Here is a 16702-nt window from a genome sequence, read left to right as displayed (position 1 = left end):
ACTATTACTGCTATTACTGCTGCTACTACTGCTACTACTCCTTCTGCTGCTATTACTGCTGCTACTATTACTGCCACTATCACTACTACTGCTACCGCTACTATTACTAACACTATTATAGCCACTGCTGCTGCTACTGTGACTACTGCTACTATTACTGCTACTGCTGCTACTGTTACTACTGCTGCTACTACTGCTACAAGATCTCTATGATGTCACTCTTAAATCTTGCACTTTATATAGTGCCTGGGTCTCAGAAGGAACAAAGAGAGGTAGGGTGGCCAGGTTTCTAGGTTCGATATTGCACTGACCTCACTTGATGATGACTAGCCACCCACCTCAGAGCCATGGCTTTGTTCATCCTCCTAATGGGTGTGTGTCATTTCAGAAAGCCCTCTACTGCATTCCTCGCTGCTACCATCAGTCTCCTTTTCTCTCTTGGCCTCCAGGACAGATTCTTTGTATCCAATGTGTTTGATGTGCAACCAAAGAGCTCACCTAAGCCTTTTGCCCAGGGCAAAATGAGTAATCAAGACCTAGACAGGAAGTACTTTCTCCTCTCCCTCCACCCCATCAGGGCAGCACGTGTTGGTGTAACGGGAAGCAGCCCTCCTTTCTCCTGGAGTAGAAGGAGTGCAGTATGGTAAGCAAGAACTGAGAAAAATGGATGAGGGATATGGGGCAGGGCACAGCAGGGCTGGTGCATGTTTGGAGGAGGACGAAGCCCTTTGAGGAGAGAGAACCTGGGGAGACCTTCCTAGGAGTGAGACCCTCCCGGGATCTGGCCCCACAGAGAGTGGCCGGCACCTTCCTGTCCTGCCCCGGGTGGGGATGAGCACACACTGCCTGGGCCACATGGTCGCACTGCACTTCCATCCACAAGGAGAGTGGGGTGGTAAATACAGAGGCACCATGAGAGCCCCTCACCTCTTCTTCCAAACTCCAGAAGAGAGGAGGAAGGCAGAACAGGTCACGGCAAGATCCAAAAACACAAATCCTTGCATTAAGCACCTTCCACGTCTGGCCCATATGCCCAGGGCTCTCAAGTCCATGGCCCTGTGGAGGCCTTTGGTCCACTCTCTCGGTCAACCCTTCACCACCTTAAAAAGACCCCAGACCTTGTGATGGCTCCCTGGAGCCATGGGCTTTGGGGAAGAGGGAGTTACTCTAGCTAAAATCCCAGTGTCTTCTGTGTTTCCCTATCAACCAAGAACATATTTCTAGCGTTTGCTGTCTATTGGAGCGTGTTTCCTTTCCCCGCCCCGCCCATATAAGGTTACAGACTGGATTTGGTACCATGGCAAATCACACATGTACCCACCCTACCTTAGAGATTCTAATAACCCCCTTCCGCAAAACATGTGCCCCCTGATTAGACGATACCAAGATGTTCTGGGGTGGCACTGATACTCAGGTGGCAGATACAGCCCATTTCTGCCCTACAATCCTTACGCCTGGCTAAGTAAAGAAGGTGTAACTAATTTCAAATGCTGAGTGGCAAGCATATCCCATGCACAAACTTCTGAGCGCTTTTCACAAACCCAACTGGGAGAAATTTCCAAGCATCAAATGAAAGTTTTCTTGGGTGCTCTATTCCTAGTGGAGATGCAGATGCCGGGCTACCAACAGACAGTCTCCACAGTGCTTCACTGTTACCCCCAAACATCCAGGGACAGAACCACCTCTCACAACAGGTGCACAGCTCCACATCCTCCTCCCTGGCCCAAGAGGAGCTAACCCTGACTGCACCTCTGTCAAGAGAGTGGCAGAGTAACTAACCATACACACTGTACTTCTCATCTTGGAAGGAACGGAACAGGTGGGCAAGTGAGGCTCCTACCCTTTTGCCCCTCCCTGCTCAGCTGGGAATCCAGCATGTTCTGGTTGACCTAAGCCTCAGCATTCAGAAGATGAACTGGGACAGTTCCCAGTTGTTTCCATATTATTGACTTTCTACACGGAAGAACTTAAAACAGGTTCAAAATGATGACTCCCCGCAGGAAGGCTCTACCCCCAGTCCTGCCAGATGAAATCATGCCCGACAAAACAGTCATCACAGAAGCCTAAGAGACAGGACTCTCCTTACTCCCTAAGCATGCAACTTTTAAATATCAGAGGCACCCAGTGAGCTCGTATGTCCTGTCTGCTGACAATGGCCACAACTGCCTGCTAATGTGCTTAGAGGCACTGCCCAGTTGACTGGTTTCAATTTCAGCAAATGACAGAGTTCTAGTTATTAAAGTTGGTGAGCAAGGGTACTCAGCCAGAGCTGAGGCATATCGCTGACCATGACAGGCCAAGTGTACGGGTGAGACTCCCTCCTGGAGGGAGCTTGGGAGGCAAGCACTGACCTGCAGCATTTGGAGGTAGCCTTCCTGGGGGTCGCAGAGCAGGGAAGAGATGCGGTGGTTGTTCCTCATGCATTTCTGGTTGTCCTTTGCAGATGGGAAGATCTGCCGGACCACGGTCATCCTGCCAAGGGCGCTGTGGACCAGATCCAGAATCTCTGGGTCACTGATTTCCTGGGAAGATAGCCAGAAATGTTTACCATTGACTCATGAACTCATGATCTCTGCAAAAGACTTACCAGTAGTTGTCTAGGTCTACAGCCTAAATAGCTGATGCCAAAGGGGTTATGAGTTTGGGCCCAAGGTCAAAGAATTCATTTGTTGCTTATTTACAAATAATACTTGCTTACCCTAAAATGCAAACAGGATTATTCAACACCTTCCCTGAAGGACAGGAAAAGATATCTGCAGCTAAACCACCAATGCACTGGCTTCCACGGAGTCAAACTCTAAAAGAACCAGTGCTGTCAAATGTCACAACAGGCATTAGCTGGAATTAAAGGCTAAATTTCCTGTTGGGAGTCATCTACCTGATTTAGACAAGGAAAACTGGTTTTCTCTGGCATAGCTGACCAAAATGCAATGAGTTTCCCCTAATTCTTTAATAATTAGATTTTTAAAAAAAAAAGATTTGCATACAAATTTTAAAAATATGTTCACTCATTCATTGCACAAAATCTACCCAACAGCTCCTCTGTGATTTGTTCTGTGTTGAGCGCTGGGCATATAGCAGTGAATGAGTCAGGCTTAATCCCATCTGATGAAACTCAAGGTTTCATCATAGGATGAAATATGCGGAGTGATGTCATATGGAAACCTAGGGGCAAAGGAAACCCATCATGCTTCCACATGAGACCACTTGCTAAGCTCTTTACACACATTTTCTCAGTTGGTACTCACAACAACCCTAGGAATTCTATGAGGAAGATCCTATTATTATCCTATTTTAAATGAGCACTCTCACGCATAGAAATAGCAAAGGGAGCAGGCTAAGGGGAGCTCTTTCCAGGATGAGGCTTGTGTGAGGGATTAGTGCTGAAGCTGAACCTGAAGGATGACCTTGTTAGGCAAAGTGCTTGCAGGTGGGGGGGTGGGGAGGGGGAGGGGCAGTGCAGAGCTGAGTTGTTGGCCGTGCTCCTAAAGATGTGGGCAACAGGTGGCACCCTGTGTTACCCTCTTCTGGTACAGGTAGCGGGGTGCCCCTCCAACCTAGGGAGGGGCAGGGCCACTGGCAGGGGGGAGGGATGGTCAAAGGCAGCGTGGGATCTGTGTCCTGGGCCAGATATGGGTGTGGGGTTCAGTAAATCCCGCTAAATCATCCACACTAGAGACAATGAGACGCCCTTGAAAGATTTTATGCACCAACTAGCCACAGTCAGATTTACATTTTAAAAAAATCTCTGGCTGCTGTATGGAGCGAGGATTAGAGAGGAACAAAACAGCTCCATGTCTGAGATCAACATAGGAACTACAAGAAATGGACATTCACCGAGGGTTTTGGCGGTGGGAGAGAGTCAGGTTAAGAAAGCCCTGGTTCGCTGGTTCTAAGAAGTGACTCCATCAGTGTTGGTTGCACGTCAAGATTTTAACTGTGAATAACTGTGTTTTAAAATTGGTCTTAAGTCTTCCTCCTTGCAGATGACACAGTCTAGAGTTGAGACAATGAGATGGTATAAATGGACCTAATGAGGTTAGAAATGAGTGATCAGGAATTTCAAAATCACTTAAACAAGAACATAACATGTTTAAGAGTATAAGGGTAAACAAAGTATTTCAGGAACTGCCCTAGGTACTCAATATGAGTGTGTAGACAAGAGTGGTCAGTTGTAGCCATATGCTAGATCTGGGAGAAAGGAAGAAATTAAGAGTTGCATCCTTTTAGAATGATCAGTAGTTCCCAAGTATGCAGAACTGCAGGCATTTCAAAAGAATTAAAGTGCTGTTACCTATTGAATCTGGGTTTAAGCCACTTAAACTTTGTATTTCAGACAAAAGTCTGTTTAAGGGACAGTGATCTTGTTGGATTGGGACCAACTGACAATCAATGGTGAGGAAATTGCAAGATGTTCTTATAGGACCACCAAGTGAGACGGGCCCAGGACCCAGTTGGGCTTCAGGAAACGAAGCAGAGAATGTAGCTGAGCCTGGACGTTTGTGCTCTGCTCTTAGCTGTCCTGCTAATGGATGCCATGCCCCAAGCATAGGATGGTAAGATGAGAGAAATCATATTCTGACCTAATAGTAAGTAGAACTATAAGAAAGAGCAATGAGCGGAGTGGTCAGCTTTACTTGCAGAAGGAATATAGAGGCCTTTGCGGTGAGGGAGAGGGGTTTTTTTTTTTTTTTTCACCTAGAAAAATCATGAGGTCATGAAGAATGTAATTCGAATTATGCATAAGGGGGTTCATCAAAGCCAGCACACCTTGGAAAGGAAACGGATATGTTACAAACCTTTTGTTTTTCTCGCTTACTCTTCATAGCAGAGGTCACCATAGAAGTTCTTTTATTAAACCTCTCCTGCACCCTCAACTTCCCGATGGGAGAGTCAGTGGCATTGAACCCTCCCTACTGCGCCCCAAGAAGAACCCTGGAAATTGTAGGGGACCTGGCTGATGGGGGAACACAGTACCTTTCTAATAGGTGTAACCCTCACCTTCCCTGGCCACATGCAGCAGCACCCGGCGTGAGTGGCTAAAGAAGCCAGGGCAGCCAGGACCTAATCAAGGGGGCTGGGTCCCTGTCCCAAGTAGCCCTGATCTCCAGACTATTCCTTTTCAATTCTGCCTACCCAGGTCAGAGATGAGAACTTGGTACAGCTTCCTCCAACCCATTAGCTGCTATAAGCCTTCCTCAGAGTAAGGATCAGCTGGATTTCTGCAGACCTCCCATCTCCCGTGGCCCAATTCTCACCCACTCACTCGGGGTTGAAGCACATAGTCTTGTCTGCCAAAGCACTCCTACACACCTCCCCACACTTCTGGGCCTATCCTTAGTATCTAGTACAGAGATAGCTGCAATCACATTCTAAGAATCTATGGAAGCAACTCCCCCGGATCGCTTGGAGGCAAGAAAAAGGGTCACTTCTCCTAGGAATGTATCCTTCCCTTGGAGACTTCCAAGCCTGCATCATCGATCAGTTCCGGCAGCTTCATGCCAGGCCCTCTCCTGTCCTGTTGGCCCCACCATGTCCCTTCAGTACCACTGGGCTGCACACAGGTATCTGCTCACTGCTGTCAGGCAGGCACTGCCTCCAGGCTGCACACCAGGTCAGTCTCTGGACCACTGTGAACAGGACCAAACTCCGGGCCTTCCTAAGGGTGCAGAAGGCAATGCAAGTAGCCTACTGACACAACCCACATGGAGAACAAACTTCCCCTCTGTCCCAGTTGGACATTCCTTCCAGACAGTGCTGCTGATGAGCAGAAGAAACAAGACAATGTGTATATACTGTGTGATCTCCACTGACCTCACCAAAGTCATCAAGGCAGCAATGAAACAGTAACACATCATACGCAGAAGCTCACTGAAGTGCTGAAGGGCACAGGCTCAAAATAAATCTTGCTTATTTTATTACTTTTTAAGTTTGCCTTGTGAAATATATCTTAATGCACAAACATTACATGAAGTATGAATAATAAAATGATTTCAGTGTACCTTCCATCAAAAAATAACCTGCATCTTGGTTGGATGCCTCCTCCCCAAATGCTTACCATTTCCTCCTCACCAGGAGCTGCCTTTGTCTTGCTATAACTTATGTACGTAACCTAAATAATATATATCTTAGTCTTGTACGTTTTGTTCACCTTTGTGTAAGCTAAACAGTCTGCACGCCTCTTACAACTGTGTTTTAACACAGTGGTTCTCAAACTTTGTTGTGTATCAGGATCACCTGGGGAACTGGCAAAATTACAGAGGTACAGTCCAGTCCCATTTCCACAAGCAAGGCTTCTGTGTCTCCACTGGCTCTCCAGACAATTCCAGTACTCACCAACGTCTAAAACCCACTGGGTTTAACATTAAGTTTTTGTGATCTATTCATGGTGATGGATGCAGCTCTGGTTTATTCATTTTCACAGCTGTACTATTATGCTGTGTGATTCTGCCACAATATATTCACCCTATTGTGATTACCATTTGAATGTTTTTGCTTCTTTGCTATTAGGAACAAAGCTTCTATGTACATTTTTCCTGCCTGTGTGTCTTGGTACATACTTTTAAGAATTTCTCTATATACCTAGAATTAGAATTCTTCCATGGAGAATATGTACATGTTCAAGTTTACTAGGTAATACCAAATTTCCAAAGTGATTTGTATCCACTTATAATTGTGTGTGGTGAAGAGAGTTCCTGTTGTTCTGCATCGTTCCCTGCTCCTAATATCCTATGACTTCCTAATATTTGCCAATCTGGTGAGAATGAACTGGTACATCACTGGACTTTAATTTCCACTTCCCTAATTCTTAATAGAGTTAAATATCTTTCATACATTCATGAATCATTTGTGTTTCCTTTCTTGTGTCTGTGTTTTTGTCCAATTTCCTGGGTTGGATATCTTGCATATCGATTTGTGGGACTTTTTTTTTAGTTCTGGATATTAAGTTTTTGTCACATGCTGCAAATATCTTCTCCAGCTTCCAGAATGTTAGGTAGAACTAGCCTATAAATTCATCTAAACTGGTGTTTTCTTTGTAGAAAGATTTTTATTACTAATTAAATTTCCTTATTTTTATAGGAATTTTGCTTGTTTTGTCTTCCTTGCCCTGTCACTTTTTTCTAAAAATTCAGCCATGTTGTCCACATTTTCCAATTAATGGCATAAGCTGTTCACAATGTCACTCTACTTCTTCTATTCTCTCCAGTGCATCTAAAGTTGTGTGCCATCATCCATTTCTAATAATCTGTATTTGTGTCTTCTTACTTTGATCCTAGAAGTTTCGGTATTTTATAAATTCTCTTTAAAAAGTAAGTTTTGGCTTAACTGATACTCTTTTATGTGTTGGTTTTCTATTTCATTCATGTCTACTCATCTTTATTATTTTTATTTTTCTATTTTCTTTGGATTTATTAAGTGGTTATTTTTCAAACATTTTTTCATATGAAGCTTAGGAAAGCTTTTGTCTTTCCTAATGAAGTATTTAAGACTATATATCTATACCCAAACATTGCTTTGGTTGTGTCCCACAAGTTATCATATATATTAATTGTATCATTATTTCTAAAATTCCTTTTTGATTTATTTTTGACCCATGAGTAGTTTACTAGAGATTTTTTTTCCAAAATTTTCCAAACATGAGGTTATTTTTTTTTTTTTTAGTAATCTTCATATTGATTTAACTTTAAATGCATTGTAACCCAAGAATGTGGACCGTGTGATACAAATCCTTTAAAATTTATTGAGCCTCACTTTGTGACAGTTTGCATGAATGTTTCATGCATGTTCACTGTCCAATTGTTGTTGATTTCAATGGTCTGTTTTTAGGTCCATTAGATGAGGAATTTTTCTATTTCTCTTTGTATTCAGTCTACATTTTCAAAAACCATATTGTCTTTTATTAATTACATGTAAGTTTAGAATCACAACCCCTTGCTCAACTGAACCTTTTATCATTATTTAGATATCCTCTGTATTTCTAGTAATACACCTTGCCTTATAGTCTACTGTTATTAACATATCTACACCAGTTTTATTTTGGTTAGAATCTGCCTGCTTTTTTCTCATTACTTTGCTGTCAGTCTTCCTCTGTCTCACAGTTTAGGTGGGACTCCTGTAAGCAAAATATACTCAATTTTTTATATCCGTCCTAGACATTTGAGTAGAAATCTTAATCCATTTATATTGGACTATGATTACATACATATATGGATTAATTTTATCATATTATTTACATATTTTACCATTTCTTTTTTCTTCCTTCTTTTTAGCTTCCTCTTAGAATGATTTTTTCCTATTTTCATTTTCTTACCCTCTTTTAGAAGTTATATTATCCACTATTCTCTCATTGGATATCATAGATATTTTAATATGCATAAAAGTGTAAAATTAATCAATATTTTTTACTCTCTTCTTCAATCTTTATATCTAATCACCATCGTTTCAACTGTGATAATGATATCTAGTATTTTAATTCTATCTTTCTTTGTGCTCTCTTATCACACATGATTTCCATTGTTTTATACAGTTAATATTTATCTACTTAACCAATATTTATCAATATATTTGTTAAACAGTCTTCTGTGGACCTCAAACCTCACATCTGAGATCATTTTTCTCCCCCTGAAGTATATCATTTAGGATTTCCTTTAATGTGGGTTTGCTGGTGATAAACTTAGTTTCTGTTTATTGGAAAATATCTTTTATCTTTTGTTTAGCTCATTCTTGAAATAGAAAATTCTAAGTTGAACACTATTTTTCATAGCACAGTGAAGATAATATTACACTGTACTCTTGCTTCTATTTTTGTCCAGTGTATTAGTTTCCTATGGTTGCAATAACAAATTAACACAAACTTAGTGGCTTGGAACAACAGCATTTTATTCTGTCACAGTTCCACAGGCCAGAAGTCCAAAAATCAGTCTCACTGGGCTGATATGAGAATGTTGGCAAGGATATACTCCTTCCAGAGGCTCTAGGGGAGAATCTGTTCCTTGCCTCTTCCAGTTTCTCGTGGTTGCCAGCACTTCTTTGCTTGTAGCCACATCACTCCAATCTCTTCCTCCCTGGTCACATTGCCTTCTCCTCTTCTGTATAGTTAAATATCCCTTTGCCTTCCTCTTAAAAGGACACCTGGGGTTCTATTTAGGGTACACTTGGATAACCCAAGGTAATCTCTCCATTTCAAGACTGTTAACTTAATCATGTTACAAAATCTCTTCTGCCATATAAGGTGACACTCACAGTTTCCAGGGACTAGGCCCTGGATATCTTTGTGGACCATTATTCAGGCCACAACCTCCAGTTATTAGGAATCAGTTTAACTGTCATTCCTTTGAAGATGACCTGTATTTTCTCTCTGGATGCTCTTCAGACTTTTTATAGTCTCTGGTGTTCTGCAGTCACACTATGAGGTGTGGATTTCTCATTTTTATTCTGCTCCTGATCCTTGGGCTTCCTAGATCTGGGGTTTAGTTTCTTTCAATAATTCTAGAGAAGTCTAAACCATAATATCCTTTAATGTTATTTTTCCCTGTTATCTCCTATTTCCTTCTGGAAGTCCAATCAACAGTATGTTAGATCTTATTCTATCTTTTATATTTATTAACCTCTCTTTCATATTTTCCACCTTTGTTTCTCTGGGCTACATCACAAATAATCTCTTCATATTTTCCACTTCACTAATTCTTTCTCTATTTGTGTCCACTTTGATTTTTTTTTAGCTTCAATTATTAGGTTTTTAATTTCCTGAAGCTCTGTTTCTTTCTTAATTCTGCTTCTTTTTAAAATGTGTTTTTATTCCTTGCTCATATTTTCCAGCATCTCTTTACTTTTGAAACATATCTAAGCGTACTTATTTCATATTCTATGTCAGATAATTCTAATATCTAAAGTCACTTCAGATCTGATGAATCTGTCCCCCTTTTTTTTTTCCTGGGATTTCACTCATGATGGCTTTTCTTTCTCTCTCATCCTCCCTCCTTCCCTTTTTCCTTCCTTCCTTTCTTCCTTCCTTCTTTCCTTCCTTCCTTCCTTCCTTCCTCCCTCCCTCCCTTCCTTCCACCCTCCTTCCCTCCCTCCTTCTCTTTCTTTCTTTCTCACATGCAATCTTATTCTCCTAGAACTTCCTTAGGAATTCTTTGAAGTTTGACGCAATTGCCATTACTTCGGAAAATATTTATGCTTGCTTCTACCATCTAGCTAGGATCACTCCCAATCTATAACCACATAATTTAGCATGAGATTTTCCTTTGTGCTTTGTTAGGCACCATAGGTGGTGTGACTTGGATCACAAGCCTGCATGAGAGTTATCACTTCTCAAGAAAATATCCCTCCTCTAGACAACTCCAAGTCAAGGCAGGAAATTTCCCTTCCTATTCCCTTCTGCACAGTGGGTTTGTTTCTCATCAACCCTTATACTGAGGATGTAAGTTTCCAGCTTTGTGTGGAAATCTCTCATTTGCTTGGTCCTTACACTGAACCTCATGTGTTCTATGTCCCACACAGCCAGAAGAACAAAAGCTCAAGGTCTCCACAGCGTGACCAATAGATTTAAGGCAAAACCTAATTTGAAGCTCAACTATTTCCCAGAGTTTCCATTTTCACTTTATATTTGGCTCTTGTGGACATTACTCTTGACTGTTCAGTGACCTATTTTAAACTATTTTTAAAATACATTACTTCCACCTTTTTTAGTTCTTTTCCTTTTGGGAGTGTCATCCAAGCTAATTATTCTTCTGTAAAGACATACTACTCAACCTTGTATATAGAATTTTAATTCTTTAAGGCATGGCCCTGCCTTTTTCTTGGGATACCTATCCATCTCCCAAATCCCTCTCTATGTGTCTTGGCTGTGTGATTGACTAAACCTCAGTTCTTATGCTACAATTTACATTTGCTTCATTTGCCTGCCTTCTCCAAAGTTCACTGTCATTAATATTAAAAGGAGGCCTAGTTCTGAGGGGCCCAAGAGAAGCATGTGTAACCTTTTCCATTTGGTTAAATCCCAATTGTATTCTTGAATCATCTCACTATTATAGGTGGAAGAAGGTAAATATTTGGCAGGTTCCACCTTATTTATTTTCTGTTGCTCCAGAAATATCCCCCCTGAATTTCTGTTACCTTCCTCTCCTGCAATCTAGAAGGCTCCACTATAAATCCTCTCTCAATACTGCTCACTCAAGAGATTATCTTTGTGAGAGGTGACGCTGTCTTGGACTAAAGTGGTTCCAAATGGATCATCTTTAAAGATGGTAAAATGTAGGAAATGGAGCACATACTGACTGTGGAATTAAAACAGAGAGACAGCAAACTACTGCTGGAACTAGCTTCTTTTTCAATGGAAGAATTATATGCAGTTTGGTAACAAGAATATTGTAACAACTAAAACAAGTAGAGAAGAAAACAGGGATGACGCTCCCAGTAACATTACATCCTTCTTGCCAGTCATCAGGGGGAAAAAAAAGACTCTTTTGTGTCTTGTAGCACACCTCAAGAAAGATTTCTATGAAAACAATAAAATGTGAGACTTGCATCATGCACTGAATAATAAAAATATTTACCGTATCTAAATTTGTACTGAGAATATACACTGAAGCTTAGGCGATCTTTATTTTGGCTCAATTAAATTATTAGGAAACCTCTACAAATCTCCACTTACAAAGAGTTAAAACTGAAGAAAAATTAGAAAAATTCGAAAGAAAATCCAATCCTCACAACCTCCCAGACAGGACATACTTAATTCACTGATCAAAACCAAAACTGTCCTTCTTAAAGAGCACAGAAAGGAACAGAATGGGATCTGATAGTCACCATTCAGAGGTAACGTGTGTCTTCAGCCAGTGTCTCTGGCTGGCTTCAGGGGGGCCCACCTTTTCCCCCAAATGTAAAGTATACAAGTACGTGTGCATTTTCCTGTGGAGAAAAGCCCATAGGTTTCCAAAGAAGCCTTTGACTCCAAAAAGGTGATATGGAAGTTAGTAAGGGTTTTTAAAGTCTTCCTTGCTGCCAACTGCGAGAATATAAACGATGATGACAACACTGACAGAATAATTTGGAGACAAAGGAGTTTCAGTATCTGTCAGACTTAGCTGTTTCTTCCTCACTTCCATTCAGACCTCTGATGTAAAATCAACAACGAAGACAACAAAAATAGAATCCAAGAAGCAATGGAATTTGTATGGTGAGCTACTATGCAGGAATAAAAAAGACTGAATAAATCTACAGTACTACGTTATTACCTGTACAGCTGTAGATAACAGAGCTAAGGAAAACAGAAAAAGAAAGGAAGACAATGAAGAGCAAGTTACAGAATGATATATCAAACAGTAGAAATGTATGCAATGAGACGATACAAACATAACTGTGAAGGACACGCACCGACCTCAGGAGAGGGTTGCCACTGGGGAACAAACAGATCTGCTGCCTTCCTGACCGTCTCGCCCCTCTTCTTCTGTACTGGCACAGCCCTCATGTGAACAGGTGCCCTGCCCTCCACCATGGGATTCCAAGTTGGAGTGACCCCCTGTGCCCAGAACCAGAGGTACATCCTGCTTGGTCTGAGCCAACCTGCGTGGTCCTACTACTTTCAGCAGTTTTAGGGAGGGTACATGACTCCATTTCTGATTGTTGAGATGTGAGGGGGGGTTCTCTTTGAGGGATTCTGAGGTTTGCTCAGTATTAAGAAGACCTAGAAGAGACAGCAACTTTCTGCCTCTGGAGGTTTGAATCACAGGGAGATTCCATGTGAGGGCAGGCCCAGCACACTGAGGACCACAGACCAAACAGGGGTCCTGAGGGTACGACTCAGCCTCTGAATCACTCTGCCCTGTAACCATATGGCATATCTCTGAGCCTTCTCTAAGGAGAGATAATAAAATTTTGGTCCACTTAAGGAAATCAGATTCAGATTTTTCTGTAATTTATAGTCAACATCAATCTGTCTGGTACAGAATTTAATGGGATCGGTAAGTGGGTACAGAACAGACTCCAAGGTAAGTGGGTATAGAAAAGACTCCAAATCTATCTGAAATGGTCAATTTCTTAAAAATTGAGATCTCAAATAATGCAAAATTTGAATGGTGGACATGTAGGTGTTTGTTATATTGTGCTGTGTATCTTTTAAACTTCTTAAAAATATTTTACTTAAAACAGAGGGAGAATCACTACAGAAGTCTCACTTCAAGTATTAACAGCAAAGAGGATAAATTTTTATAATGAGGAGAAATCTTCGAAATAGCAATCAAAATGATACGGATCTCCTTTTTCTAGATACACATTTTGGCAAAGGAGATGTGAACCTCATACGCAAGTAAGTTTTTGTCTGATCTTTAAGACTTTAGTAAAATTTCTGAACCTTCTGATATCAGGGGAAACTATTATTAAATATTTATTTAGAGTTCTAAACTTACATAGGGCTGTGCAATCACATTATTAGTCATTTCTTTTTATTCCTTAGAAAGACCTAGATCTATCAAACATCTGTGTGATACCAGCATTATTCCATCTCTGGAAAAATAATAAAATTTATTTTCCTCATAAAAAAGATGGTGTCAGTAATTTAAAGTTGATGATCATAGAGAAACTTCACAGACAAGGCTGGCTTGAGAGAAGTTGAGAAGATAGAAGGAGGATTCAATAAAGTTGTGATGAAAGAATTACTCCCAGCAAAGTCAACAGGCTTTTCAGAATGCCTGCTGTATTCGGGTCCCTATGGAGCGCTTAAGGCAAGGCAAGCTAAGGCTCCAAGGAGACAAAGACATCCTGGTGAGGAAGAGAGGGCAGGAAGAAGCGGCCAAAGTTTGTGCTGGTTCCATTTCCAGGACAGAAGGCAGAGAAGAAGGGCACCTTCTGAGAGGTTGTTTTGACCAGATACATACCATGTCTCATTATTCATCCCCTAAGAACACATGGGGCATGCATGAGTCTCCCTATTTTACATAGTATATAGAAAATAGCCATAGAGGATCCCCTTTGCTCCTCCAAATGTGGCCCAGGGACCAAAAGAATCAGCATCACTGCCAGCTTGTTAGAAATGCAGACTCTCAGACTCCTCCCAGACCTATCTAACCAGAATCTGCATTTTGACACCAGCCCCAGGTGATTCATAGGCATGTTATGTTTGAGAAGCTCTGGTCTAAGATACTATACAGTGAAGTGAAGAGGCTGTAGGATCTGGAATCAGATGGGTTTGGGTTCTGTCCATGGCTTCTCCTCTTCCTGGCTCTGTAACTTGGACAAGGCACTTAATTCCTTTGAGTGTCATCAGTACATGGGATAACAGTACTTCCAGGGTTTTTGACTTAATTCAGTGACTTTAATTCAATGGGATCCAACACTTCTAGCACAAAGTTTTGCAGCAAGTACCGCTTATCCTTCTAACTCAAAAACTAAAGCTCTTTCTACAACCTTAGAAGGCCAACAGAAGGCCGCGCCAGCCTGGCCTCCAAGCAAGCCAGAGCAGCCCTTTTCCTGCCCTTCCTGTCACCCCATTGCTCCTGCAGCCTCTTCCTCACCCCTAAAGGAGCCCATAGCTGACCACCCCAATTTGCTTTGAGTTCTTTCCTGCTCCTCATCTCCAAGAGACCCCAGCATATACTTGACTCCCTGGACTCAACCACTCCATCATTTTCTTTAAAATGGCCCACTGATTGAAAATTTGTATGGCTTCTTTTATTTTTATAAATGGCACAAACAGTTTCTGATCACAAGCCCAGACTCTTCCTGCCCCTTTATACTCGGGTTGCCGAGGGGTACAGGTGGCAGGGCTCTCCCCCACCCCACCTCCTCCGTCACAGCCCATTCCCATGAATGGTCCAGTCAGACCAGCCAGCAATAAGCAGCTGAACTTGTTCCCTAAAGACCTGCAGCTGCCTGTGGCCAGAGGGCTGGACGGATGTCCCCTCAGGCTCTCTGTGAAGTTCTGGGAAACCCTCCCCAGGCCTGCTCGTTTACCAGGAGAATCTTCCGTCTTGCCTGAGAAGGTTAAATTTGCCCAGAGCTTTGCATTTTTAGTGGCTCTTTTATTCTATTTCATTTAATTGAGTTTTTATTTCATCACATTTTATTCTATTTCATTTGGCCATGAGCACAAGGTGGATATCTGCCCTCCAATGAGCCAGGGGACACACACATGTCCCCAGCATTTACTGGGGACAGTCTCTAAAGCTCCTCTGATTGGCTGGTTATTTACGGATGACAGCTTGAGTGGGCTATCGGTGAGAGTCATCCACCCTTTCTCTCCTCTCCTTTCCTTCCTGTCTCTAACTTTCACTTTCTCCTCTCCTATTTCCACTGTCTCCTGTCTCTCCCTCTTCATCCTGCCCCCCTCTTTTCCCTCCATCTTCTTCAGCCTTCCTGCTTCCTCCAACCTTGCAAGTTCTGAATTCTTACAACCCCATGTCACCCACCTCTACTCATACAGTTTCCCTTAATTCCAGTGAACTTAGAACATCTAAGGTAAGTCAAAACAATTCCCAGAAGTGGTTCAGCGTTTGCTAATCTTACCCTCTCTTTTTCAGATGTGATATTCCTGAAATATGCTCTAAGTTGGACCTGAAATGTATATTTCTGTAGGTCTGGACCTGGGCATTAAAAGCACTAAAATAACTGTAGGGACAGGCTAAAAATAGTTTGGTCTGCCATTTGGAGAGCAGGACAAATCAAAGTCTGCCCAGTTCAATAACTCGGGGCAGAGTCTGAGTAGAAATTTTTCATGTAACAGGACTCTGCAGTCACAGGCAGAGAAGTGGCCCTTCATGCAATCCTATGCCTCCAGCAGAGCAGCACAGAATTCACCCCGGAAAGGGGGTCTCAAGAGCCACATAAAGAAACTCCATTTATTCAGATCCTCTGGTCCTTTGTTGTGTACCCACAACTCAGATCCAGATCTGGGGCACTATGAATTCTCAGTGTTCCCTGCACTGGAGGAAACTGCAGATGTTTGTCTAGCACTGCATCTTTGCTGGAGCTGGAACCAGAACTTGCTCCTCCAGGACAGGGCATAGATCTCTCATATTCTGCTGCCTTCCTAGCGCTGAGCACCAAGCCTAGCAAATACTTATGAAGGAAGGAAGGAAGGGAATGAGGGAGGAAGAAGAGAGAAGAAAAGAGGGAGGGAAGAAGAGAGAGAAAGGGAGGGATGGAAGGAAGGAGTTCTTCAGAATTCCACACACACAAAAAATGAGGACCTCAAAAATTTAAACTTTTAAAGCTCTGACCTAAGTAACTATCTCTATAACACAAAGCCAATGCTTTCATTCTGTTGTTAAACTTTTAAAGCTGGTTGAGGCTTTAATTTGCAGCTTACTCCCCAGGCAGATATTCAAAAAGAAAAAAAATAAATATAATAGCGGCTGATCTTTCACAGCATTCATTTGCTAGCTTGCTACAAACCACTTAATTATTCTGTTTGCAATACCTATTTGTTCACCTCAGAAGAATATTTAAATCCACTTTTATTTGTGTACAACTATCCCTACCACTAGGAAATGAGACCTTATGTTTCACATTAACACCTCGTGTTTTTTTTTAACCCCAAGGAGCTGACAGAAAATTGTAATTTTTAATTGCATTTATAATTTAAAATCCAGAAATATTACCAAAAACAAATTACAAAGATGTTTTTAAAATAAAATTGCATGGCACAGAACTCTGGAATGGATGGCTCTGAAGTTTATAGGCCTGTATTTAACATATCAAAGCC

At 41.8% G+C, this 16702-nt stretch overlaps 1 protein-coding gene across 3 annotated transcripts in view; it reads right to left on the bottom strand.

The window, feature by feature from the left end:
- GRID1 (glutamate ionotropic receptor delta type subunit 1) overlaps positions 1-16702 on the bottom strand; it is a 668729-nt gene that overhangs the window by 216587 nt on the left and 435440 nt on the right. For all 3 annotated transcript variants that reach the window (XM_036829602.1, XM_036829603.1, XM_036829604.1), the window contains exon 6: positions 2352-2522. In XM_036829602.1, coding sequence (XP_036685497.1) covers positions 2352-2522 — 171 coding nt within the window. The remainder of the gene's footprint in view (positions 1-2351; positions 2523-16702) is intronic.

Source organism: Balaenoptera musculus, chromosome 16, assembly GCF_009873245.2.
Source record: "Balaenoptera musculus isolate JJ_BM4_2016_0621 chromosome 16, mBalMus1.pri.v3, whole genome shotgun sequence".
NCBI classification, from domain to species: Eukaryota; Metazoa; Chordata; class Mammalia; order Artiodactyla; family Balaenopteridae; genus Balaenoptera; species Balaenoptera musculus.
Note: the sequence above shows the minus strand (reverse complement) of the source record. Positions and strands in the feature narration are given on the sequence as shown.